The sequence below is a fragment of the Scatophagus argus genome, chromosome 19 (genome assembly GCF_020382885.2).
Source record: "Scatophagus argus isolate fScaArg1 chromosome 19, fScaArg1.pri, whole genome shotgun sequence".
Lineage (NCBI taxonomy): Eukaryota > Metazoa > Chordata > Actinopteri > Scatophagidae > Scatophagus > Scatophagus argus.
In genome coordinates this window covers 16,516,857-16,544,824 of record NC_058511.1, presented here as the reverse complement: position 1 = coordinate 16,544,824, position 27,968 = coordinate 16,516,857, and the positions used below count along the sequence as shown (strand labels likewise).

General features: G+C 43.3%; 2 protein-coding genes across 3 annotated transcripts; one reads left to right on the top strand and one right to left on the bottom strand.

The window, feature by feature from the left end:
- Window positions 1-98: 98 nt before the first annotated feature.
- On the bottom strand, window positions 99-5,895 carry fbxo16 (F-box protein 16). 2 transcript variants are annotated; one of them, XM_046373008.1, is made up of 9 exons: window positions 5,440-5,895; window positions 5,017-5,112; window positions 4,163-4,198; window positions 3,763-3,969; window positions 3,486-3,668; window positions 3,059-3,306; window positions 2,389-2,500; window positions 1,469-1,697; window positions 99-427 (listed from the first exon to the last, which is right to left on the bottom strand). In XM_046373008.1, exons 1-9 carry the CDS (start codon window positions 5,440-5,442, stop codon window positions 381-383), a joined length of 1,161 nt encoding a protein of 386 aa, XP_046228964.1. In that variant the 5' UTR covers window positions 5,443-5,895; the 3' UTR covers window positions 99-380. The 2 variants fall into 2 exon arrangements, with proteins under 2 accessions (XP_046228964.1, XP_046228965.1); XM_046373009.1 differs by having other exon boundaries at window positions 100-427; window positions 3,504-3,668; window positions 5,440-5,892.
- Window positions 5,896-7,449: 1,554 nt separating this feature from the next.
- On the top strand, window positions 7,450-27,924 carry fzd3a (frizzled class receptor 3a). Its single transcript, XM_046373868.1, has 9 exons — window positions 7,450-7,605; window positions 8,591-9,203; window positions 19,927-20,123; window positions 21,311-21,773; window positions 21,873-22,172; window positions 22,327-22,578; window positions 24,774-24,922; window positions 25,911-26,168; window positions 26,269-27,924. The coding sequence occupies exons 2-9, from the start codon at window positions 9,003-9,005 to the stop codon at window positions 26,525-26,527; spliced, it is 2,079 nt and encodes a 692-aa protein (XP_046229824.1). The 5' UTR covers window positions 7,450-7,605; window positions 8,591-9,002; the 3' UTR covers window positions 26,528-27,924.
- The last annotated feature ends 44 nt before the right edge of the window (window positions 27,925-27,968 follow it).

Below are 27,968 nucleotides of genomic sequence, written 5' to 3'. Positions count from 1 at the left end.
CACGAGATAAAATTAAAACCAACTCATCAAAACATTGCTAGTGGTTGAAACTCCTGTGTGTGTTTCAAAAAAATAAATAAACAGTTATTAAAAACAAGCACTATTATTTTTAAATGTTGGATATCTTTATTGACCAGAACGACTAAAATATTAAATATGCACTCATACTAATAGAACATGCAAAATACTGTCTCCTAAGAAAATATATTTCTGTGGTCATTTTATCCTTCCTGGGACTTTTTATGTCTAAAATTTTCATCATGATTGTTGTTTCTTCTTCTTATCTCAATCCGTTGCCATGTCTGCACAATAACATGCAAAATACAGTATAAAGGGTTCTGCTGGCTTCCTCATGTGGGCCATGTGCTTCACTCCACATCTCACCCATGTGAAGCAGGCACAGTCCAGGTGTCAAACAGTGGTGTACCTGGGATTGACAGAAAATATTCACTTCAGCGATGTGGGCATGTTTTACTAGGGATAGACCGGCCTTGTTTTTTTTTTTTTTTTTCAGATTGCCAATTAATTAATTTTTAAAAAGTGCTACTTTGGCTTTAATGCAGTCATCACTCAGTCTCACTAAGTTTTTGTTTTAGGTATCAAATTGTCGAAAAAAATGTAAGTGAACATTTTTCAGTGAGTGTGTAACATCTGATTGGTCGATGTTTCAACAGGTTGTTTCTTTTTCTTTTTTTTTTGGGGTGTACTTATCCTTTAAGCTATGGCTCACCTCCTCCTTGAAATGTGTCTCTTATGATCCACATTATATTTCCATGGGACGGTTTGAGCATGAAGCCACTGCTCCTCTTTGTCGATGCAGCATTCAGCATAACTTTTGAGACCGCAAAAACAATTTCCTACCACAGTAATTATGGGGATTGAGTGAATTAAATAATTAATAATGTAGGCCAGCTATACTTCAGTTCTTATATACTTCAATTCAACAGTTCAAGAAAATAATCACTCAAGAAATAAAACACATTTTTTGCTTGGAAAAAGATGTCATATATATAAAACCGTCATTAGCAAACATTTTGAATTGCACTTTCTGTTCATGTATTTAAAAGACAATTGGCCTTTTCATGTCAAACACTTGACAGGACAGGGTAAGCAGAGGTGTCACCAAAAACACTATCGTCACTGGCTTCACCTGGACTTTCTTCTGCTATGATGTCAAAATGTCCCTTAGCTCCATCTTTTCAAATAGATATCCCATTAATTAGGCAGAGTACAATCACTTCTAATGTTTTGCTTTAACTTTAATGTCAAGAATCAACAATTTTGCTCCCCCCTCAAGGACTTTGAAACAAGAGATAAAACATTTCTAATAGGGTCACAAACTGCACACAGTCTGCGACTTTACTGCAGAATCAGTCATTTTAAACTGATAATTAGTGCTGAATCCATTTCTTGCTGTGTGGTTACATCATATTCAGCCCAGAGGAGTGGAGGAGCTGGGAGTACTTACTGGGAGCGCTCCGGTGTGAGCGCCGGGACGCCCTGAGCGCTTCCACACTCAGCTGGGGAACCGGCGACTTCACCGGCCCCGGACGGACCCCGGCGTTCCACTTGGCCACGCGCAGCACGCTGTTAGCAGTCTCCATGGTGACGTGGTGGTCATGAATTTGTGCCTCTTGGTGATGATGAGCAGCAGGAGGAGGATGACGTTGGGGTCTGCAGTTAGAGCTGAGGAGCATCTGAAGGAGGAGAAAGACCAAAGAAGAGGGGTTCTCGCGATAACACTGTGGCAATATGATGCATATCACGATACAGGGGTTATGATTCAATATGCTGTGCTACTGGAAGGTGATATGCTGTTTCATAGGCTTGTGCTCTTTGTGTTTACACGAGCAATATGTGCTTACTTCCTGTCTCAGCTGATGTTATTGGAGAAGAGTCAAATTTGCAACACTACTGACTAAAAATCAGTAGTGTTTTTGTAACACAGAGCAAAATATTGTTATACTCACGTCAGTATTTTCCTACACCCCTACTTGACAATTAGATGTTTAGAAAAATAAAAATATAGTAAATCCAACAACAAGGGGATTACATTATAGTACATCATGTATCCAGACACTAAAATAAATAGTCTGAATATTAAATGCCTCAGTGTCCTCTATCTCACCCTTTCTAGCCCCCTCCCCCTTAAACCCCATCATCAGCATAATTTGCCCCCCTCCCTCCCTCCCATCACCTCCCTCTCCCAGCAGCTCATCATTATCACGCTTTTTTTTGTGTGTGTGTAAACGCTGCTCCATAATACATGATGCCCGCTGGTTGCACAGTCTCCAGAGAGTCCTCCATGTTTATCATCTCCCTGTGATTCAGACAAGGTCACAGTCACAGTGGGCTTATGGCAGTGATGATGAATGGAGCGTGATTTACCAGCGATTTGGCTTTGCGCAGCTTGTAACGCGCCTCAGACAGCGTTTTCCCGCTGCCGTCGTCTGGTTTCCACGAGTCACTGCAGCAGGTGGAGGCTCGGATCTTCATCTTCCTGCAGAGAGACAGTTTAAACACGGTTTGTGGGGCTTTTGACGCAATTAGAGTCAGAATTACTGACGAAGAGAAATCTGTTTCACTTGTGTCGGTTCATTCCCTGTGTGAGAACGTGACACATGGCATCCCTTTGCAGGCTCGCCAATGCCACATTCCAGTTTTTCTCCCCTCCTTTCTTTTAAACCTGTGATGACGATGCTTGTGCGAAGTGTACAACAGTAACCATTTTGGTGTCACCAATTCTCAAAACTGTCCTTTTCTTTTTAATCATACTGAATCGTTCAGTATTTCAATCACTTGAGGTTTTACAAGACTCACATATTAACATATAAACTACAGACTGAGCTCTGTGTCTGAATATCTAAATTCAGTTTGGGAAATAACCGTGTCAGACTAATCTAATGTTCCTATGTGCTCCTAATTAATTGCTATTAATAACATGATGAAGTTCAGTGATGCTACGTTGATTTCTGCTTAACGTAATAGATTTATTATTTATTTCATTTTCGCCTGTTTGAAAACTGTCCATTCTTCCTCTTGTCCCCTGCCGTCTTACCCTTTTAGGGCCTCTTCAGTGGGCTCCAGGTTGTCCAAGTAGTTGAAGCGTAACGTGTCTTTAGGACTTCTGTCTGAAGCTCTCCATGGTTGCGGTGCAGTCTGCTGCTTCTTCCTGGAGATTATTCCAAGTGGCAGGGTGCTGGATGCTGGACGACGCTCCCCGAAGGCCACTTCTGACACATCTTCATGTCTGCTGCTGATGGCTGATGCATTTGGAACCACGAGCTGCTGCTGGGACGAGGCGGACTGGAGGAGGACAGTAGACAATAGAACAGAAATGTTTCATAGCTGACACATCACCACGTTACCCTATAAGATCAGTTTTTTGTGCATTGCATTTTGTTCTGAGCTATAGTACTGGATATTTCAGACAAAAATCAACAGAACTGAATCCTGTTAGACCACTGAGCTAACATAACAAGTACTGGATGTGACCTCCAGACCTGCACCGAGGTGAGTCGCAGCTCCTGCACAGTCTGGATGTAGTGTCTCTTCCAGATGCCCTGCTCAAAGGGTGTTGGGGACGAGCTGATGCACCAGCCAAACCTCAGACATTTTGGCATCCACAGCTGGTCCAGTTCCACTATGCTCTTCCAGTGCCAGCTCACCTGCCCTCAAAGGATAAATAAACGCCCAGAGTGAGCTGACTCAGCAATAGTCGTTTGGTTAAAAACATATATGTATTATGGTGGGTGTGTGTACCTGTGCACATCGACAGAGGCTGCGTGGATCCAGGAAGGAGAAGAGGTAAAGGCAGAGGGCTCTGGGCAGCAGGCAGGTGAAGTCTGCGGCCTGCAGGGGGAGCCGTCTGCTCACGCCGCAGCTCAGGAACATCAGCTGCTGGGACGAGCAGCTCAGCACCAAGTCCTGCAGCACCGTCCTCCTCTGGCTGTCGGTCCACCTGTCAAACTGACAAAGACATGAAAGAACAGAACTGTTCCACATGCACTGTTTCACTGAGAGACTGAAAATGGAGTCCACAGAGCGCAAACTGCAATCATTAATGAGTGCAGGCACTTGTTAGAGCTCACACTGAGCTCGTTGGACAGTAAAGAACCATCAGTGCATTTAGTGTGTCTCTATTCATCTGCTCCCAACTTACCCACTTTGCCAGAAGGATCCGCCTCTCCTCAAACACCTGAAGAGAGCAGTGAAAAAGGTCGGTAATCGCATCAAACTGCAGTCAGGAGTAACAGTCACTGATGTGTAACAGGCTGGATGACTAAACTACTAAGACTTCAGTGTGCTCTGCTGGCTTCGGAACTGAGCAGAGAGGAAAGCTTTTATCAGATTTACAACATCTGCAAAATGGGATATGGAAGTTTCACAAGTAGATGTGCATGAATATATCTCAAGCTGTGCTCTACTACTACAGTTAGTGCTGTGCTTAAGTATAATTCTGAGGTATTTCTACATTACTTGAGTAACTCCATTGATTGTCACTGTGATGCTGTACTTTTTGCTCTCACCATCTTTATCCAGCAGCTGGTTAGCTAAAGGTGATCGAGGTTAGTGACCATCCAAATCAAAGTTGTGCATGAAAATCATACCACATATAAGTTTATAAAATAAAATGCATTTTACATTTTAAACATTAAATGAGTGGCTCACAAAGAAATGCTTCCCCTTTAATGTATTGATTAATGTTATTGGGGGCCAAAAAACATACAAATGAGAGTAAAGTCTAAAGACAAATTTGTGTAGCAGAGTTCTGAGGCGGTCCGACTCCTTGGTTGGGAACCATTTGACTAAACTGGCTAATTTTATACAAAGTGGGTAAAACTAGCGCCAGTAAAATGCTTCTTACATACTGATGCAGTATTAAAAATCTAATAATGTCATATGCTATTTTACTGCACTGAGCACCTTTTCCACCACTCACAAAATAAAACCTGTATTCTGACTTTTATTAACATATATCTGGCTGATAATAAAGTTTAGATGAGCTGGTGTGACCTTGCTGTTGGACAGTGGGTGGTTCAGAGGAGTCCAAGCACTCAGTGTGGTCTGCATCTTAGCACAGCTTGCAGGTGACCTCGGTGCAAGTGGCATCTTTGAGAAAAAGCGATATATTAAAATACACAGAACAAAATATTTATACGGTCTTGTCTCATTGTTTCCATGATTGTTCATATCAGAGCTGTGTCGCTTTACAGGATCCGCCTGAGCCATCGTTTAGCCTCCTTCTAACACATTAAGTTACATACACCAGCTTTTGTCTCACTTAAGATCGATAAACTCTTAGAGATAATGCAAATGGTAATTTTGAACTCTCCACCTTTAATTCTGTGTGGAGTCAGGAAAACACTTCCAAAGTTAAGGCTGCAGTGTTATGAGAGTTCACAAATGTGCAACACACTCCTCTGGTTTTTAACTCACCATCAGTTTTCCTCTTCTGGCAGGAGGAAATAAATCCAGCTCCTAAACACACTGTAGCTCTACATGCAAACTCCTTATGGCCTTTGTGTCTGTACACCCAACTCTTCTTCTTCTTCTTCTTCTTCTCATTTCCCTGTGCACGGTTTACTTGTTTCCATAGCGACAGCGAGTGTACTCTCCTTACATGGACTGAATGTCGCAGCCTGTCACACACAGAGGGGGTGCTGCAAAGCAAACCACAGTCGAGTGTGTGCAGTGAGCAGACGTCAGTGGCTCTAATGATGACAAATGCCGTGCAGAAGGCCTGACATTGTAACTGTTTCAAAGACCATCTGCTACTGCTGCACTGATGTGACGAAAAATTCAGTTTCCTGCACGTATACTTCAGAACATGTTCTGAGAAAATTTAGAATATTTTATAAAATATTGTTTCTTATGAATTGTTGATAACTTATTTAAAAAACTAATGACGCACACACACACACACACACACACACACACATATATATATATACAGACAGTCGAGTTCTTCCACACCAAACTCGTCCAGCCATGTCTTTATGGACTTTGCTTTGTGCACTGGGCCTCAGTCATGCTGGAATAGAAAAGGACCTTCCCCAAACTGTTGCCACAAAGCTGGAAGCATAGCATTGTCCAAAATGTCTTGAGCTGAGACACTAAGATTTGCTTTCACTGGAAGTAAGGGAACAAGCCCAATGCCTGAAAAACTGCCCCATAAAGAGGTTTGTCTGTTTGTCTACTTTTGTTTTTATAGTGTATGTATTTATATTTTTAAAAGTAATTATTAGTATTTGTTGTTGTAGGCTAGTAGGCCGTGTTGTTGTAGCAAGAATACTAGATGTGGTATGTGTGTTACGCTTAATAAATTGACTTGAGTAAATAACGTAGGCGTTGGCTCTTTTTCTTGGAATATTGTCTGTAGTTTCATTGAAATTAAAACCGCTGCTGTAGGCCTAATTAACAGACATTTTGTAGTCGCCCCGCTGTCCCACCAGTCAGAGAAGTTTTTCAATGAAAAGCAGAAAGCCTGCTCGCACTCGGATGGGCGGTCGCGCGCACCGGAGACAGAAAACCTGCTGTGAAGAAGAAGAGAGTCAAGTTAAACATACACAGATTGAGCACGACCGGAAATCAGCCAAAGGTCCTTCAAAATAATATGGTAAACTCTGGCATGGCAAAAAATGTTTTTGAGTGACATTCAGACAACGTATAACATTTGTTTTTGCTATGTATCAAAAAGAAATAAAACACAATTGTCATTGGGATTTATATTCGTCTGATATTTTTCACACTTATGATCAGTGGGAGAATTCTCTGTAACAGTGATAGTACAACACTGAAAGTTACTATTAAAAGTACCTCATTTCAAATTGTGCTTTTGAGTTTATCAGAAAAAAATGTAATTAAAGCATCAAAGCGAAAGCTTTTTATGCAAGAAAAATGCCCCCTATTTCACTCCAGGCTGTACATGATGCATCAGTGCAAGTACCGTTTTACTGTTGTAGCTGGTTAAGGTGGAATTTATTTAAACTACTTTATAATAAATGTGGATGAGTGAAAAATAGAATATGTAAACTACCTCTGAAGAGTGGAAGTGGAAGAAATTTATAAAGTAGCACAATGTAAATACTACAGAAAAGTACTTAATTTTGAGTTAGGCGACTTCTTTTGAAGGACCTCAGAGTACAGCAATAAATGTTCGTTATTTTTAACTACTGCGCACAAATCATTATAAGAGAAATCTAAATCATGAAGTTAAAAATACAATTTGTATAATGCTTGAGTCCCTACCTCACTACATGTCTAATATACTTAAACAATAGTGTGTTTTCTGCTGGGTCTTGCTCCAGTGTTTTCCTTTTCAAAAGGAGCTTTGTCATCTGTTCATAGTTAAATACGAAATCAGGCGTTTCGGTTAATTAGTTCACTAGGCTTTTATTTTTACAGTTTTGACTGGAAGCTTTTCTTAAAATGTCGCGGACTTGACGCTCGGCAGAGAGGAGGGACAGAAGCGGGGAGGAGGACAGAGGAGGACAGGAGGAGCTGGGAGGAGGGTGCTGGTAGAGGGACATTCACTCATTGTTACCAACTCGAGGAGCGCCGGAGACCCCGTTGCTACACGTGAATTTTCGGCACAACATTCAGGTAAAGTTGCCCTCCATTTAACCAGTTTAGCTTACATTTATAGAGTGTTTCTTACGTTCAAACACCTCCATTGCCGCCGCCCGGCTCGGTGCAGGCAATTTTAACACCGGTACGCAGGGTGCATATGCCACGGTTACCATCATTTAAGTAACCGTCATCTTTTGTCTCGCTGCGTTGTTTGACATTTTTGTCCGTTTTACTTAATCGTTTTTCTGTAGTGACTCAGTTACACTGGGCAGGGACAAACAACCGTGACGAGCCTCCCGTTTACCTTAGTTAGCTTCACTCATATTTGTGAGGAGCAATTAATTTCTGAATCCCCTGCTAGGAGCTATAGGAGGAGCCCGTTAACACTGACGCACAGGTAACGGCTAACAGACGCAACAGTATCACATTTAAAACACTAAACCCTTGAAATGCAGCTGGGCTAGTTTGACGTTTGGCGCAGTTTAAGAGGATATTATTTATGTTTTCCTTAAATGGAAAGGTATAGAGTGTGTATGGGTGTGTGCTGTCATGTAATCGTAGCAATTTCCGTCATGTAAAAAGGCTAATTCTAAAATAATAGATAAAATAATTGCTTAAACTCTTTCTGAAATGTGGTTTTCATTAGTTCGCAAATTAATGTTGAGCCACTGAAATAATTAGAAGGAGTAACTTGCCACAAATTGTCACAAAAAAAAACAAACTAATGAATGAATGCTGAGGCAGATGTTTGAACCCAGCTACGGTTAGGATATTTGTATTTTATGTGAATGTTTTGCCGTTTTTCTTCGTCTAGTCTGATATATTTTTTGCAAATGAATTCTGCCACAGTTAGTGACCTGAAAAGCAATTCCCAACCCTCTTGAAATAGCTTTTTGTGTGTGTGTTTTTCAGTTGAAATTTAATGTATTAAAAAAAGTTCAAAACATACCAGAGATGATGTACATTACTTCTGGCAATGTGATACCTAATACACATTTAAAAACGTTTTATTTTTCAGGTCGCATCATCTCCATCTGTGGTTGTCGTTGTTCTTTTCTCCCAAGCGTCATCGCTGTCCATCGAGGCAGGAGAGGGAGGAGTGAGAGCCATTGGGTCACACAGCGCGGCGTCTTAAAGGACCACAGCGTCTCTCAGGTGATGGAGGTCTTGTGACATACTGCTGCTGCCGCTGACAGGAATCCCCACGGCGATGGATGTGGCCAGCTTCAGCCATGGCTGTGTTGAATTACGCTGCCCGACCCAGGCTGTTTCTCTGTGACCTGAAGAGGAGGAGGACGAGGCTACCAGACAGTCCTGGACACTCCTTAAGCTTTGTGATTACCCTTTCCTGGTGAACAAGGCAGGCTCACCCTCTCTTCCTGACCAGCTGTACCCTGGTTCTTTCTTCTCTCCTACTGTACGGACGAGCCATGGATCTCCTGTGGGTGCTGTCGGTGTCCATGTTGACGGCGTGTGTTGCCATCCCCATGGATGCAGCGGCGGGGAGCCACAGTCTGTTCACCTGTGAGCCCATCACCCTGCGCATGTGCCAGGGGCTGCCCTACAACTCCACGTTCATGCCGAACATACTGAACCATTACGACCAGCAGACTGCCGCCCTCGCCATGGAGGTACAGTACACCGCTGGCATGTGAAAGCTTTGCATACTGATATTTTGGTGTCATGGAAAATAAGGCATGAGTGTTTTCTTCCTGTTGTCCCTTTCAAAGACATTTTAGACCACAGTGAGACTGAAACATAGCAGCTTTGACTTCTGCCACACCCACTCAATGAGAGGGGAATGTTTAGGACACATTAGGCTTTTTAATGCATTAATTACGAAAAGAAACTTGATATATAAAATTAGACAGACATAACTGATTTCAGCCCATTGTTATGTTAATTCAGCTATTTAAAGCTATGGATTTGGGACAAAAATTGGGCACTTGCCCCTATAAAATGATCTTCTACCTGATCAAAATAATTTTTAAATTGTACCACATTTTGAGAGACGCAATTTTTGTATTATAGTCATATATGCTAAACATTGCAGATGAGTTCAGGTCCTTTCTGTTTTGAGCAATTTTTTTTAAGCTCCACTGCCTAAGAAACTCATTCACAGCATCTTATTTAGAAGTGATAGTCGTTGTGTTGCATCTTGTGCGTTTGGTTTCCTTTTCATTTTCTTCCTGCAGCTCACCTCTTCTCCTCTGGTTTTTTTCTAGAGCTGAAATGACTAAAAGTTAACCAGTTAGCTCATAAAAGATCGATTCACTTCTGTTTTGAAAAATTAATTATTAGTATGAGAATTTGCGCAAAAATGCTTGAAAAGTAGTTTATGCTTCCATCTTTTAAAATGTGAGCATTCTTGACTTTTCTCTGTTTTGTGTCATTTGTTCAGACAAAACAAGACATTTGAATTTATCACGTTATGAAGGACGATATTTCCCAGGTTTTTCATATTCCACCACATAATGAATGATTAGTGGACTGTAAACCTTGAATTGAGCTTACCAGATAGATTACAAATTACTGCTGGGTATTAATTTCAGCTTGTTTTGATTGATTTTCTTTACTCAAACTATGGATTGGGAACACAGGCAGGTAATGGCCTGTGTAAAATGGGTTTACACACAAACAAAGTCATTTTAGATTTTGATGTACACGATAAACTGATTTCTTGGTACTTTCTGCTTTCTTAAATTTTTCATTCTAAATTCTTAAAAAGTAGTTAAAAACATTAATAATGGAAATTTCATATCTCTGTGTTTTTGTTTTTTATTCTTGTGTAACTGTTTCACACTCACTTTGTTCCTGTCTGACGTTTTCTGTACAGTGTTGTGAGTCACATCACTGTGGCCGTACAGCAGTGAAATTGACACATTTTTACAAACAGAGTTATGCACGCAGACAGCATTTCTATCTACATGTATGTATTGTGAGGTCAGGACAGGGCTCTGTGATGTAAATAGTCTTCCTCACATGTTGATTAGTGGTTCAGTGTTTCTGCTGCACAGCCTGCCCCATGGACATCAGCAGCCTAGATAGCAATCACAACGGCTACATTGGTGCTGAGAATTAGTAATACTGAAGTGGTAGCCTACTTTAGTTTGACTCATTTAGCTCCAGGGACCTGGAGTGTATTACCAAAAACATTAAGCAGAAAATTAAGTTTTAATACTTGTCCCTGGGGGCCATGATCACAATGCATTATTAAATGCCACTGATTTAATAGGGTGTGTTGTCCTAAAATGGTTCAGCATTTTGACTGACAGCGATTTAGCTCCCCATGTTGGGACTATTCACATCAGCTGTTGTGCACCAAAGACGTTTTACGTAACAAGCTTTTGGGCAGTTAGTCAACTTATCCTGGGAGTGAAGATCCCAAACATTCCTCTGTTTCACTTCAGTTCGGCTGATGGATTAAAGCTCAGATTCTAGTATTTAGTCTTGTGTTTTATTGTTCCGACCCCTTAGATTATCTATAGATTTACTAGCAGCCACAGCATCTGACTGTTGGGGCTGTGTTATCCTCTTTGAAATGTCAAGTTGGGCATTTAAACACAATCGTGGAGCAGATGCATCACCTCGTTAAGTTAATCCCAGCCTTTACATCGGCTGATCCCTCTGGAAGCTCAATCTATCGAGCAATTACTGGCCAAACTGCACCAAAACATGAGATCGGATGCTCTGTTGGCTGAACTGTCTGCCTATCTGTGTGTGTGTTTATCAGTCCATCTATCTATATTTATCTCAGTTTATCCTTTCTCAGCATCATGTTCCCATCACCTCCCGCTCTTTCTATCACTTTTACCCTTTGACACCCGCCCCGCCCTGCCTGGCACAGCGTTGAGGTCCATGTGTGGAGCCTGCCGACCATCTGTGCCTGCTCCACTTCGCTGTGCTCAGGATAGACACATTGTGCGAGAGAGAGAGAGAGAGAGAGAGACGAGAGGGCGGGAGAAGTTGTGTGCCACGAAAATCCAGGGTTATGTAACCCCTGAACATGCCCTAGCCGCCTGGCAGCACACAACATTGCATCGTATCACAACTGCTCGCATTTGGAAATGATGCAAACACTCCTACGTCCGTCTACCTGCTCACACACGCTCCGTGTCCTGTTTTGTTTTGGGTTTTTTTTTAAGTCTTCACAGAGTGATTTTTGCTGGATTCTTTCAAGAAACGCCTGTAAAACCCTATTGTGTAAATCAGATAGATGTATTCGGTTTTGGCGGAATCATTTCCTCATTACCAAGATGTTACTAAGCCAGTGCTGTGTTGCTCTGAGGCCAGGTTAGCTTTTTACATCTAATCGCAGTGTGTGGGTTGCAGTGAACAGAGAGAGGCACTCGTGGTTTAGACGGTGTTCACTTTGATTGGTCATGGATCCACAATTAAGTCTTTTTTAGTGCTCAGAAATGCTCATTGGGTTTTGAAAACACTTGGAAACCCAATAGGTTCCAAATAACGGAGACTACGCCTCTGTTTGGCTCTTGTTTTCCAGATAACTTGCCCTAGATCCAGTTCATGGGAGAATTCAAAGCCTATAAGATGTTGGGGGCAGCCAAATGAGAATTGACAGTTGATTTTAAAGGGAATTAGGTAAACTGAATAGCCATGATAATGATGATGAATGCCTTGCACCATGGAGAAACTGGGAGTTGGACGAGAACCAGCGCCTGCCGTTCTTGCAGTTCTTGTCTCAACCCCCTGAAGTGGTGTCTTTCTGAATCTCTTTTTCCTTGTCTGGCTCGTCAAGGTCTTTTCAAGGTTTTTGTTTTTTGGAAAAGTGGGCGCAATTTGTCGTTGTAAACTTTCCTGTTGCTATATCTTCTACGATAAAACTTCTAAAACTACCGTCTGGTGATGTTCACTTTGCCCTTTTTCACAGTTTTACACATTCATTTCTCAAACACGTATTTTATGGCTGCCTGAACAGGAAACAACACAAACACGCTGATTTCTAAAAACAGGATTTGCTGTTTCGGTGTTCATCCTCGCTCAGTCAGTCATCGCTGACCGCTGAATGACCTCGCAGCTGAAGTGGGACAGCGGCCTTGGGGCTGGGAATCGGCTATTTCTGTGCCAATGATGCTATGCCACGCTCACATAATATAAGTGAGAGCGTGGCGGATTTGACTGGCATTAGAAAAAGAAAAAAAAGAACCAGGCTAAAATCCCCTTCTTTAGAGGTAGATACACACTGTAGCTACAGGATGAATGTAAAGCTGCGTGGGTCCATCACCCCAAATCAGTTAAACTAGTATGAACTGTCCTTGGCTTCTAAAAGCATTCAGTTTGATGGCATTTGGTTCACAACACAATGGTGATATACAGCAGTAAAATGTCAGGATGGCTCTTTCTTTAATTTAAGGTACTTAATAAGTCCACCATTATTAGATTTAAATATCATTTGAGGGTATTTTTTTTTGCAGAAAGGAGTTTTTGCTTTCCTGTAGCTGTGTCTTTTGAGAAATTACTTTCAAGAACTACTGTGTAGTTATGCTCTCAGTGCTCAGTTATGCTCTCAGATAAATGTTTGGTGTATGAGAAATGTGCTGCAACACACGCAGTTAATACAGATTTAGTGGATTTACATATCCTGCTATGAAGAACCAAGGAAAATACTAAATCTTCAAATGAATTATCAGATCACATTCTCATAGACTTCCTATCTACCTTGTGCAGAAAATAGGATGTGATTCTTGGGTATTCAGCAGAACAATAAAATTATTCTATAAGCAGGTGGAGGAGAGACGGATGGTGGAGGCGATTTTCAAGACGGTCGAAGGCCTGTGACTGTCAAAGTAAAAATAATAAGAACAGGGATTGTCTGAACGTTTCCTCAAGGCCACGTGGGACAAGTGAGGGTCATTGCCAATGAAAGCTGTTAATTAAATTAGGTTGATGAGAGGGCGTATTTACATAAAGCTGAAGCCAAGCCAGCAAATAATTTTTAATGGCTGCAATTAAAAAAAAAAAGTGAATTTTGTCTTGATGAAAATCCATTGATGATAATAAATAAGCCCTGACATTTTGTCCCTTTTACAGAACACTGCATCAGTAGTAATACAGTGAAAATGACTTATGGCCAAGTCTTTTCTCGCTCATCCTGATTTCATCTTTGCATGGTATCAGCTGGGTTTTGTTTTGTCTGAAGGCTGTGCAGTGACAAAGACTAATCAATGGTCTGTTTTTAATCTGCTCAGTCCCACTTACACACATTTCCTCCTGCTTTCAGGTCGTTAAATCAGCCTCTTGTCTCAGGTTTACAACACATTCAGACAAACTGTGTCGTGTTACAGCTGCTGTGTACAATAACCCAGATACTCCACCCATAGTGTGTGAATGGACTTGAGGTGAGGTGTGTGTGTGTGTGTGTGAGAGAGAGAGAGAGTGTTTCTGTAAAGTGCTGATAAAGCACCCCGATGGCTGCAAGTCTGTTAAAACATGCTGCAGTGAACTAAAAAGTAGACCATTTAGCAAGCTTGTTGTGTTAGCTAGTAAAGATGTATCCCAGCTAAACACACACTCACACACAGACACAGACACAACATGGTCAGATAAATCCTACCCAGCGTGACCCAAGCTATAAAAGAGCCTCTTGTTTTATTTAATGTCCAACACCGTGTTTATTGGCAGTGGATTGAAAGAGAAGCACAGAGAGCAAGTCGCTGGTCCACAACAACCTTTCTTTGTGTGTGTGTGTGTGTGTGTGTGCATGTGTGCATGTGCACAGACATTACACTTTGTCAGAGCACAAGGTTTTCAAACATTTCTTAGCGGTGAATGACACGGCTGAGTCGGTTGACCCATCCCTCCTCTCTCTCTCTCTCTCTCTCTCTCTCTCTCTCTCTCTCTCTCACCCAGTCTCTCAAAGCCCCCCCTCCTCCCTCACCCATCTCTTTTGTCCTCTCCCTCCCCCTACACAGGGCTCACCCGTTGCCCAGGAAACGGTCCCAATTGTGCTGTTAACAAAGGGAGCAGAGGCTTTCTTGCCTCCCGGGAGGTGGTCCCCTCCGCCCCGCACCCTGACCTCCTCGAACCCTGCTCTCCTCCCTCTTCCTCCTCCTCCTCCTCCTCCTCCTCCTCCTCCTCCTCCTCCTCCTCCTCCTCCTCCTCCTCCCTGGTGATGCATCACTCGTCTCCATGGTGCTGAGCTTGGAAATTTTGAGAATTGGAATGGCAGCAGAGGAGAAAGGAATATAAAGGGAGGAGAGAGGGGGGCTCGGAGGAGGGAGGAGGTGATGGGAAGAGAGGTGACTGGGAGGTATTTCTAAAAGAGCAAATCAACACAGACCAGTTGGCCATGGTGGGTTTCTTTGTCAGCAGTTCATCAGTGACAGCATCCTAGCAGCTGACTCTGAGCCTTCGTTAAAAACTATTTACTTTAGCGTTAAGAAGGTGCACACAGCCACGCTCGGATGCACTTCATTAGACATATTAATACTGTATATCACGACAATCTTGATCTGATTCAGAACATGCTGGATAATCTCAGAAACGTATGGAGGTGAAACTAAGGTCAAGGCTGTTTTTCTTACTTCTTCAAAAGCACACAGTTTGGAGATCAGAGGTTTTTGTCAAACAAAAATATGCAGAAATATATAAAATCACACACGTTAAATGAACAAACTTATGTTGACCTCATTGAACTGTATCATCATGTAATGTATGATCATTTGAAATAATATTCAAAAAACATCATTTTTAAGCTTGTTTCACTATTTGCTCTGTAGACTAAGACTAAATTTCAGTCTAAAGAAATGCATCTTAAGCACCTGGCCATCAATAGGTCTTTTTCACAGAAGACATTTTGACAGGTCACAGTAAGAAAAGCACAGGTGTTAGTAATAAAATGAATGATGGCTGACTTTGGTTTCAGGGTCCTGGTGCTGTGCGTGCTGCCTCACTGTCACACTGGCTTACTGCTTACTGAGATACTGGAGCAGAATGCAGGTGTTATTAACAGTTAACATGTGCTAAGGGAACTTCAACAACTAGTATTGATAGCAGCTCAAAATATTAGTATTGAAAAATTCTGTTGTTTATCAGTAGAGTCTGGTCACTCAATGTGCAGGTTTTGCTCTGGAGGAAGGGAATCAGTGAGGATAACAAGAACACATTAACACTTGGGCCTTTTTATTGTGCTTCATCTTAACTTTTGTGTCGACAACTAACATTTGTTCTTACGCAATATTTTGTACTTTTTAGGTCATCAGTTCGTAAGTTCGCTCTTAAAATGTCCACAGCACCATCTGAATTTTAGGTGACATCACACAGCATTATTTTATTTAAGACACTGAATTTGAATGGAATATATGTGTTGAAGAAGATAGTCTAATGTATAATTCAACGCTGATAGGTGCAACTATTTATACCCCCCTCTGTTGATGGTTTGTTGACCTTCACTGAATCCAGTGCTGTCATATATGACTGTGTGAGAGCCTGTTCTTTCCAGAGTGGCATATTATTCCACATTTTCAGAGATCAAAAATCCCCTAACAAACTCCATGAATACGTAATGACTGTAGCAGCGGGACTGAAGCTGAAATAACATTAGCATACCACCCCCCTCAGGCCTGCACCATTTGACGGAGTTGTGTATTACACGCTTGATTCTCTTTACACGGGATAGAAAGCACCATGGCAAACCCCTGGCCATTCATCGGACCAGTTCTTCACCAGCTGTTTCCAGTAGCCATAGACATCAAATCCCCAATGGAGAGTACGAAGGCTCCGCAGGGCCTCAAGATGTTAGTGTTTGGAGTTGTTTGGGCTGCCGACTGTGGATAAAGGATAAAGCAGCGACCAGCCATATGTTTCATATACAACCATTCAGTCCTGCACACTCTGGCTCATATGATGGGTTGACTGCACTAAAATGGCTGAATGGTGATACCGAAGAGATGGAGGAGGGATGAGGATGGAAGGAGAGGGGCGGGTGATGGAGGAGTGTAAAAATAGAGTGCATGATGAATAGGAAGATTTTTATTTCCCCCAGTAGATCATCACTCCTTGTAGCCTATATATTTATTCAGCTGTTTCCCATGGCATCCCAGTTTGCAGCATGTAGTACATTGTGTTCTATGGAGCATATCAGTAGCCTGCGGGGATCAGAAGAGTGAAGATGCAAGCTCACTTTAACTGCATTAGATCATGTTTGAGTGGTTAACCAGCACTGACAGGGCACCACTGATGAAGTCATAGATGTCGCAGGACGCCACATTGGCAGCAAATAGCAAAGGGAGTCATCAGTACAGTAGCATCAAGGACTGACAGGGTGGGGTGGTTCAGGATTTTCACTTTTTCTTTGTTATTCCTCCAGAGACGATCTTAACACCATACTCCAGTTTCCTTTCTCTCAGTTTCTCTGACCCTGTTGTGACTGACTGTGTAGCTGTAATGTAATATTCTTCTTTAAAGAGGAGTCACTGTTGAGTATTTGTAACAAGTCTCTCAAACTCTTTTAATGCTTTTATAATGGTGGTGAATTCACAGGATCCTTCTAACCACAGCTCCGCCATGTCTGGTTCTTTTGAAGTTTGGGTTTCTGCATGTGTCCACGCGTTGTGGTTTTGGTTTGCTCAGTGTAAAAAAATAAATCATTTTACAGTATTTCACCATACATGTCCACTTTTATCATGTAATTCAAACTGCTATTGTTGATGTCAACTACAGTGTCATTTATTTTAAACTGAATTTATTTTGGTTGGTGGGGCAAAACAAGACATTTCAATGTGTCAGCTTTTGAAAATTGTGATGAACATTTTTCACTATTGTCTGACATTTTATTGACCAACCAGTTAATGAATAAAGAAAATAATTTTCCACATTAATGGATAATGGCAGCAGTTGTTATTTGCAGCCACAGACATTGTTGCTATTTTAGACATTAAACACTCGGGTACAATCGATGGCCTACATCTGCAGTTATAGACCTATTCCAAGGTGGATCACTCTCTTATAGCACTTGTGTCTATGCTTGATAGATAACCCTGACTCCAAGTATTGGTGTTGGTGTTATCGCGTCATCGTACAGTGGTGCTTAATGAAACGTGATGATTCAGTTTGTACAGAAATTACACGATCATCGACTGGTTGATTGATCTCAGTTGTGACAGCCGTGTGAGTCACCTTAAGTGATCCTGTGCATTTTGGAGTAATACTCTGCAGAGCTACGAGTACATCAGCATCTGTCTGTTTGTCTCATGATTGATTTCCGTCTCCACCACAGCAGCTTAGTGCTGTCATGTTAGGAAAGTGTTATGCACAAGGCGATGACAAAGGCTGCCTGGATGCGGCTGCTTTGTGCTTTAAGGGCCAAGCCTAACACCCATTATAATCCTTTTTTACATAAAGACATGACATGTGGGTGGCAGGCAAACATGCTGTCAGGAGAAGGATGTGTACCGATGTTGCAGACATATGGCCGGAACACATCACAATAGCCATGTTCAAATGGTGGCAAACAGTTGAGAGGATTTGAGCAAAATCCCACTTCACTCATTCTCCAAAATGATTTATTGCTGCAAGGAATGATAAATGTGAGTGTCTTCGGATTGAGTGGCAGAAAGACTTGAAATCAGAGATTGATAAGAATTCTTGGTTAAAAATAATTTCAAATATTGGCAAGAATCTAAGAGAGGCTAAAAGCAAAGGTATAATGTCTAAGGTGTTTTATAGATATGGACCTGTTAGATGATGATCTGTGCTGGAGATGTGGGGAGGAGAACGGGGCATTGGTGCATGCTTTGTGGGGTCGCTTTGCTGTCTGTGAGACTTACTTATTGCTTACTTACTTATTCTCAGACACTTGGATAGCTCTGAAGCCCCCTCTTGTAGGGAATGGATGAATGTGTGTGCCTGCAAAGACAATGACATGAGGTTATGTTAATTACAAGATTAGAAAATATGATAAAGAGAAGCACAAAATCTGGAGGAAATTTCTAGGTCACCTTGAAGGTACTTAGTTTTTCCTTTTTCCCTTTGTTGTTTTTCTTCTTGTCCTGTCTTTGTTGTAATGTTAATGAATGAGTTTTGACTTAGTTGTACTGTAAATTAATTGGAATAAAATGAGAAAAAAGATTTATTGCTGCATTCTGAGCTAGAAATTGCTTGTAGTACAGCAAGAGACATTTTCGTTTTCAGGGATTTGTACTGTGTATTATGTATTAAATGTAGGATTAAAGGGAACAAATGGTTTCATCTGTTTTTGTCCAAATATCCACATTCAGTCTAAATGACCAGTTATAAACAGCCTCACTTTTTTCATTTCATGGTTTATTTATTAATATAATTTTTTAATTCAGTCCTGAGACTCAGATGCGTTGCATTTTTAAAAATCTGTCTAAACTGAGCTTTATATGTTTCAGACATTCCCAACTAACATCACTGGACTGTGTGCACGTCCTTCCTTCCATTTCTTTTACACTGAAAAGTTAAACTTGTTTAAACCACAGTAGCAGTCCTCCTTAATATCCACCCCCACTAACAAACACAGAGACAAATTGCCCCCTGCCTGTCTCCTCCTCACCCCTCCCTTCCCCCTCTCTGTCCCTGTCTGTCATTTAGAGCCCTGTCTTTAAATTTTGGGGGAGGGCAGGTAGCTCGAAGACTGGAGTGTGTTTTGAGGCCTTTCTGTAAACCAGCGCAGAGGTGTATGCAAATTCACACATACATACACATGCAACCATGGGCTCTTGGACACATGGATTTGTATATGTGTTTTCCCACTCACGTATTCACAAACACACACATACGCGCACACTCTCTCTCAAGCATTTGCATATTAACAACATGCCCCACAGATGCTTCCTGCACTCACAACGCCTCTTGGCTCAGTTTATATGTGTGAAAGCATTATTGTGCTGTTGTGTGGGTGTGTTAGCATGTAAATAATATACTTCCGTTGGTACTTTGGATTATGTGAGTGTGTGCACGTTGCCACAGTGTGTCAGTCAGTCACAGCGTGGTCCTCCCTGTAACACAAAGGCCCTGTCAGCAGTGTCCGCGCAGTGTGTGTGTGTGGTGGGGGTTGCCCAGCTTGTTGTGCTCCTCCTTTCTGTAGATTGGAGGGAAGCGAGAGGAGATGGAGGGTGGGGGGTGGTTATAATCATGGGGGTGGAGGAGATTATTAGGAAAGAGGCCAGAGTTGTTTTTATGGATTCATCTCCAGAAACCGTCAGAGACATGCTCCACTGATCTCTTTGTGCCTGTCTTTGGCCCTCATGGTGAACTTAAAGTAACACTGTGGCTTCCTGGAACTGCTTCAGATAAACTGGTTTCATTGTTTTTTTTGCTTGTGTGTTTTTATATCCACTTTAAATTCTTTCTCTCCATCTCTGCCTGCAGCCCTTCCATCCCATGGTGAACCTACAGTGCTCTGCTGAGCTCAGGATGTTCCTGTGCGCCCTCTACGCCCCGGTGTGTACCGAGTACGGGCGGATGACTCTGCCCTGTCGCCGCCTGTGTCTGCAGGCCAAAAGCGACTGCTACAAACTAATGGACATGTTTGGCGTCAGCTGGCCGCAGGAGATGGACTGCGACAGGTTGGTACAACAGCAGTGATTCTTCTACCCTGGATTTATGTCAGCAGTAACGACCCTGCTGCTTCAGTCACTGAGGCAGGCGTTTTTTTTTTTTTGTGAGAGGACTAATGGTGTCAGAGCAGCATGTAAAAATGTCATTTTGTCTGACGAAATGAAGGGACTTAGAAGAGCACAACGTTTATGTGACACGCCAACATCAGGTGTTAAGAAGCGGCTGCAAAACGATTAAGTTTATTTCAGAATTGTAGTCCCAGAGGATAAATTAGTTTTGCAGCCAGAAAATTGGATCAGTGAACCACACATCAAATTAGGAACATCAGCAGCAACACAGAGCACAGACTGCAGTACCTAAAGCAAAAAAAAAAAAAAAGAAAAACGTTGCCAAATCAAAGTCACGTTCACACATCGTCACAAATGCAACCTTGAAGACAAACAGTGAGTGAAGGCATATGCTTTTAACAAGTTCTTTAAATCCAGTATCACTAAGGAACAGAACAAGCCCACATTGTACAAGACTTGTATCTTTCCTGTTAACCCAACCACAAGCATCTGACATCTAACACACACATGCAAACACATATTAACCCATTAATGTCAATCCAAGGAGGCTGTGAATGAACATAACAGTACATGCAAAAGATGTGAAAATAAAGTGAAGAATAATGAATAAGTAGACAAAAAACAATGGCCTCTGAAAAATATAGAATTTATAATAGTTGGGATATTTGAGCATGATGTCACTAACCCAGTGGCAAAGAGAGGGAGGGTATCATAGCTTATCGAGCCAGGAAGCAGGTGAATACAAGCATACCTGGGGCTCAAAGCGTCGCCGTAAAATTTTAGACAAAGTTTGGAAAACTAGGTTAAAAAATACTGCAGCACAGTTGCAAATCATGCCTTGTCTTTCTTCCGTCATTTCCTGTCAGTCTTCTACTATTTGTTTGTTTAATAAAGTCAAAAATAGCCCAAGAACACTGATAAAAGATGTGTTCAGCTGCAACTATTTTAAACAGTAAGTTTCGAGTCTCTGCACGTGAAAAATCTTGTCCTTCATACTGCTCTGACATGACCTGTGAAAATGTGTTTGTTATGTTAGATTATTTGGCAGCACTGCAGTCTTATCAGCATATGTCATCTGAATGAACAGCTAAAATTACTCATCAATATCATCTCTCATATCCTTCCAGGTTCCCAGACTGTGATGAGGCCTACCCCCGCCCTGTAGACCTCCTGCCCATTTCGGACACAACCGAATCCCCCATCTCTGTCCAGCGGGACTACGGCTTCTGGTGTCCAAGAGAACTCAAAATCGACCCCGAGCTGGGCTACTCGTTCATGGGGGTCCGCGACTGCTCCCCCCCCTGTCCCAACATGTACTTCACACGCGAGGAGCTGGCATTTGCCCGCTACTTCATCGGGGTGGTGTCCATCGTCTGTCTGTCCGCCACCCTCTTCACCTTCCTGACTTTCCTCATTGATGTATCGCGCTTCCGCTACCCAGAGCGTCCAATTATATTCTATGCCGTGTGCTACATGATGGTGTCCCTCGTGTTCTTCCTGGGCTTTCTGTTGGAAGACAAAGTCTCCTGTAATGCAGCGAGCCCTGGGAGATTTAGGGCTTCAACGGTGACGCAAGGCTCTCATAATAAGGTAAGAAAGTCTTGATGGTTTATTTTTGGCTATTTTTCTACTGTCCAGATATTGTGTTGACCCTCCACCTGTCCATTCTCTGTCCCTGTCCTGTCCCAGGCCTGCACCCTGCTCTTCATGGTGCTGTACTTCTTCACCATGGCCGGCAGTGTCTGGTGGGTGATTCTGACCATCACCTGGTTCCTGGCTGCTGTTCCCAAGTGGGGCAGTGAGGCAATAGAGAAGAAGGCCCTGCTCTTCCACGCCTTTGCCTGGGGCATCCCCGGTGTCCTGACAGTTAGCCTGCTCGCCATGAACAAGATCGAGGGAGACAGCGTCAGCGGTGTTTGCTTCGTGGGGATGTACAACTTGACGGCCCTGCGTTGGTTCCTACTGGCCCCACTGGGATTGGACGTAGTGGTGAGGAAGAAAATTACAGAAGGAGATAGTGTGAAAACATACAGCGATGTCTACCTCAACTAAGTTGTTTCTAAAAGATAATTAAAGCATATCATTCACACTAACGGATGATGACCGCGAACCATAACCACAACCCTCTCCTGTATCATCCCAGGTTGGTGTGGCCCTGCTGCTGGCAGGCATAGCAGCGCTAAACCGAGTCCGCATGGAGATTCCACTGGAGAAGGAGAACCAAGAGAAACTGGTGAAGTTCATGATTCGTATTGCTGTGTTCTCCGTGCTCTACCTGGTCCCCCTGCTCTCCGTTCTGGGCTGCTACCTTTATGAGAGCAGCTACCGAGCCATCTGGGAGACGACCTGGGTCCAGGAGAAGTGCAGAGACTACCACATCCCCTGCCCCTTCCAGGTAATAGAAATACCCACAGAAATCATTCTTTACGTGCTGTTGAGGTTTTTTTTAAAGAAATCTTCTTTGGACATACACCATAAGGTATTTTTACTTACAAGCTGAAAACACATTTTTACGCAGAACAGTGTGCGAGATCCCCAATGATCCTGTGTGCATTTAAACACAATGTCCAATACAAACCAAACATGCGCACGCACACACATGTGTGAGATGGTCTAGTGATAACTCTCATGCCGCTGCTTCCCAGAGCTTCAGTAGCTTCCAGCATCCGATAGAGCTATTAATAATTCAAACAGCTCTCTCTCTGTTGGTCTCCTTCCTCTCATTCCTCTGTACATCCGCTCTTGCCATTGCATGTTCAGTGTGGATTGGGATTGTGGTAGAGCAGGGAGTAACTGAGCTTTGCAGGTGTGCAGTGCTTCACACTGTTGGTTTCCTAATTGTATCTCACCAGCAATAATGACAACCCTTAAATTTTAATATGATTTTATTTTAGCTGATCAGTTAATCTGGACCTTAGACACACTGACATAATTACTCCTGTTTAAAGAAATTGTAAAATGGGTGATGACTTCTGGTTTCACTACATGCCAGACACAAGTGAGAAAAACATTTTGGCTGTAGAAATGATTTGAAGCAGTTAAAAGTCGCCGAGGTGAAACGACACAGAGCTGCAGCGTTAGGTAGATGCATGAGATGCGAGAGTCAGACCGCATAATCTGCCTCATACTTACTGCATTGTGTAAGAGAACAGTGCAGTAATCCTGTGTGTGTGTGTGTGTGTGTTAGTGCTGCAGAGGACAGGCCAGTGGGGTCAAAATGCAGCAGATCTGCATGCTACATGTGCTGTGCTGTTAACACACACCATATGACGGTGTAGTGCAGAGATGCTTCCAGGTGAAAGAATCACACAAACATCCTGCTTTCCACTCCATTCCCATTATGTTCATGAAAGCACACACACACACAGTGAGTCAATATCATGCATCAGTAGATAGTATAGACTCAAAGTGCCCTGCTATATTTATCTCAAAAGCCTTCCCCGAGGCTCGGACCTCCACTCTGCTGAACAGCTCCTGAGTGATGCTCCACCCTTGTGAGGGGACTGACTCTCTCTACATGAGATTGGAACAAAAGTTGAAGGCTGTGTTTTCTGGGTTGGATGGTGAAGCTTTACGCAGCTGATGACTGATGACATCCAGTCTGTAACAAGGATGTTTCTCGTACTCGTTCAGCCTGTTGTCTCTCGGCTGTAACGAGCGTATCTGTGGACCGCCGAGGTTCAGGGCTCTCCGCCCGGCCCTCTCTTAATGAGGCCATCATGACTACATCTGTGTGTGTGTGCGCGCATATGAGAGCCATGGACTCAGTGTTTGTGTGGTTCACTGCTTGCCAGCTGTAGTGCTCTTTGTACAGCACAGAGCAGCAGTGTGGTGACTCACAGCGTCCTCCTGCTCTGTTGTCTTCTGTACTGCTGCTCGAAATAAGTGAAAGCTCTCTCAATGTTTATAGTATAGTACATTCTGTCCCTGAAAGTTATTCATTTTTATGCATACCATTGTACAGTATTTTTGGGGTTTTTTTCCCATTTGAGAACATCCATGAGCGGAACACGTTTAACAAGAAGGTTTAATCTGCTAAACCTTATTCTGAAGTGCTGCTATGATGGCCCTTCTAATCAGAAAATAAACAGAACTGCAGTGAAAGGCAGCAGCAGAAAATCTGCTTTCCTTTCAAGCAAATACAGAGTGGAGAAGAAGGAATATCAGTTATCAGCTGCCGTGCCAGAGATGGATGACAGTGTGTCAGCTGCTGTGCTGTTTATGCCTCCAGCAAAACTGTCAGCGATGATATGAGCAGCCCACACACACACACACACACACACACACACACACACACACAGTCAGCAGGCATGAACTTTTTAATTAGTTCACAGATGCTGATGTTTACAATCAGGACTCAGTGACTTCTAACGCTGTGCAGTGCAGCTTCCACACCGACTGTGATGTTTTGTATTTTTCAGTTAAAGCTTTATTGCTAATGTATTGCAGATGAGGTGGGGGGGGGGGGGGGATCTGGCTTCAGAAATAGAATAACTGCCATAAGTCAGTCCTCGTCCCCTGTATGAGCTCCCTCCCTCACACACACTTTCCTCCCCACGGTAACCGCACCTTCGTGTCCTCGTCCCACAGGTGGAGCGCACCAGTCGTCCCGACCTGGTCCTGTTCCTCATCAAGTACCTGATGATGCTGATCGTAGGAATCCCCTCTGTGTTCTGGGTGGGCAGTAAGAAGACCTGCTTCGAGTGGGCCAGCTTCTTCCACGGCAAGAGGCGCAAAGAGTATGTGCTTCATACACGCTGATGGTGTCTTCCTGTCACGCCGCACACTAACTAAAAAAAAAACTAACATCTTTTGTTAGAGATTGTTTTACAGTGTTTTTAACCCAAGCAAGCCTTTTTGACCACCAGCAGCACTATGGAGCCTCATTAATAAGAGTAGGTCACTGTGCAACACTGTCCTGCTAGTGGATTCACATTATTCCTCTGACTGACAGTTGGTGGCGGTAGTGCACCAAAACATGTAGCGATGTCCCCACAAAGCCAAGAAAAGAAGACTGCCAGCAAGGAAACATGGATTTAGCAAAGATGTTTTCAGATTCTCCCAAAAAATGCGTTCAAGACGTTAAGTAGGCCCCAAGGATACGCTCGTTTTTTTATTTGGTGAGAGACGCTCAAGCCAACACGTATCCCATAACAGGCTGGTACAAAACACCCTCGTCTTACCTTTCCACAGGTAATAAACAGACCAAATCTGAGCCGTCTCTCAGGTTTAACCCTTTTACTAGGTGTAAGTGTGGACTTCTTTGTTAAGCCAGAACAATTATTGACTTTATCTGACGCGGTCATGCAATCTGATGTGAATAATCTATTTTAAAAACAGTGCAGTTGAGTGACTGCGCTGCTCCTGCTCTTATATCTGCACTATGCAGTCAGAGAGTATGATGCTGACTGTAGTTAAACATTTCACCGGATCACTGTAGTGTAGCACTGTGTGTGTGTGTGTGTGTGGGTGGGTGTGGCTTGGTGGTGAACACAGGCCCTTTTTTGCACTCACTCCCCTCCCCTCCAAACTCAGAGCATTAACCCCCTCTCCCACCGCCTGCTCCACACACCCCTCTGTCCTCTTCTATCACACCCGCCACCCCACTACCTTCCCCCTCTCCCTTCCCACGCTCCTGCGTCTCTCCCTGCCCTCCTTGCCTCCACTCCCTTCCTCCTCCTCCTTCTCCTCCACTCCCTCCCTGCCCTCCTCCTTCCCCTGCTGTAGTGCCATGGTCAATGAGAGCCGTCAGGTGCTCCAGGAGCCCGACTTCGCACAGCTGCTGCTCAGGGACCCCAACACGCCCATCGTGAGGAAGTCACGGGGCACGTCCACTCAGGGGACCTCCACCCATGCCTCATCCACCCACCTGGCCATGTTGGATGAACCGCCCAGCGCCAGCACCAGCAGGGCCGGCTCAGTGCGCAGCCAGCGCTCCAAGATGAGCAGCTACCACGGCAGCCTGCACCGCTCTCGAGACGGCAGGTGGGTCTCATATCATTCAGATGTGGTCTGCTCCATCTTGTTTCTGGGCTGCAGTAGTCTACAGAAAGTCCTCAGCCTTATGCTTCTGTCTGTGTCCCAGATACACGGCGTCCAGTTTCCGTGCTGCAGACGACCGGCTGCCCTACGGAAGCATGCCTCGCCTCAACGACCAGTCCCAGTCCAGACACTGCAGCACCAATCGCCTGGAGAGCCTATCACGCCACGGCTCCACCCAGCGACTGGAGAGCCAATCACGACACAGCAGCGTCAGGGACCTCAGCAGTGCCACCCAAGCTGTTCTTTGTGTCCCTGGAAACGGGATCCACAGGGTCCTGGAGGAGGACGGAGCTACAGCCTGAACTGGAAACAGCTGTGATCCCCTTTTTCCTGGATACTCCTGAAGAAGTGACAGGATGAGTAGAAGTGAAAGTAGGAATGATGACTTTTCTTTTTCTACGAAATTAAAGAATGTGCGAGGACCACGGTGAGCTCGACAAAGTGCAGGGTAGCAGCCACGGCGGCGCCCGCTCCTGTCGAGCTCAAAGCCGAAGCACATTATGGTGCTCCAGTTTACTGAAGAAGTTAGTATAGGACGACATCCGGCCAAATTTAAACTGAGTGTGGATCGTTGCCTTAACACGTCCTCTCAGCTTTACTCGACCCCACTAGCTGATCCCAAAAACTCAAGTTCAAATAGATTTTAGTCCAGTTCACACAACAGCCTGTGGATAGCCGACACTGGGAAATGATGGCCTCACTGTTGGACCTACAATACTGTGCCAGTCAAGAACGACGTGTGACCCAACACTGACAGACTTCAGTGGTTGTTTGTTTTTTGTTTTTAATTGTGTAGAAGACACTGAACAAGATCTGAATGATGGACCATAGACGTTATTAGCCTTCAGCAGTCAGTCATTTCAGCTGTGTTGCACCTCTGACATCTCCCATTATTTTTCAGATGGTAACTTAACCTGCTAAAAGCCCTGCTTCTAAAGGACGATTATTCACACACAAACCCCGTATGAAAGGTAACAAACCAGCTGCAGCAGAATTTAGGGAACGAACAGTCTCTGAACATGTTTTTTTATATACTGAGGTACTTCATCACTTTGATGGAATAATGTATATAATGATGAGAAAAAAAAAAGCCTGGGTCTGTGCTTTGTCGGGATGTAAAGGGCTGAAATATACAGGGGGAAGAAAGCTGAATCCAAATGCTTGCCTTATGACTGTGTGTTCAGACAGAATGCTAAGAAACATTTACAGGAGATGTGACTGCTTCCGGACATGAGGGTAAGACATAAGAAGTGAGTCTGCTTCATAAGTGTAGAGATGATGAAGATGATGGGAGGAAGAACTGGAGTTTTTGGTGACTCAGAGGCTGAAGTTAACACACACACACACACAGCTAGTGTGTGTATTGCTGCTAGCAAGCTTACAGCTAATGTACAGTTGGTAAATTGGCTGTTTGGAGGAAATAAATACAAAAGTTCCTGCAGTGGAACTTGCACGAATAACCCGAGGTGACAATTAGCTTCTGTCTGAACACATCTTTCCAGTTTGAATAGGTGATATAATGCGCCCTTAAATTAGAGTCAGATTCCAAGTAGTTTGCCCCTTTTTAAAAATGTGTCCTTACTTGTATAGCTACTGTAAAATGTTAGACCAGCGTTTCCTCTCGCAGCAAAACCTGTGCATAGATGTAAAAACTGAACTTTTGTTGATCATTTGTAATAAAGTTTTTTTTTTAAGAACAGACAAGCGGATATTTATCAAGTAATGACCACACAGTAACACAAT

Bases quoted from the DNA above. Each gene is read 5' to 3' on its own strand.
- fbxo16 (XM_046373008.1), bottom strand. The intron at 2,501-3,058 runs GTAAGACGGCAG...GTCTCTCTGCAG, and splicing joins ACTGAAGAGGCCCTAAAAGG to GAAGATGAAGATCCGAGCCT. The intron at 1,698-2,388 runs GTAAATCACGCT...CTCCTCCTTCAG, and splicing joins TGCGCAAAGCCAAATCGCTG to ATGCTCCTCAGCTCTAACTG.
- fzd3a (XM_046373868.1), top strand. From the start codon at position 9,003: ATGGATCTCCTGTGGGTGCTGTCGGTGTCCATGTTGACGGCGTGTGTT. The intron at 21,774-21,872 runs GTAAGAAAGTCT...GTCCTGTCCCAG, and splicing joins CGCAAGGCTCTCATAATAAG to GCCTGCACCCTGCTCTTCAT. The intron at 24,923-25,910 runs GTATGTGCTTCA...CCCCTGCTGTAG, and splicing joins CACGGCAAGAGGCGCAAAGA to TGCCATGGTCAATGAGAGCC.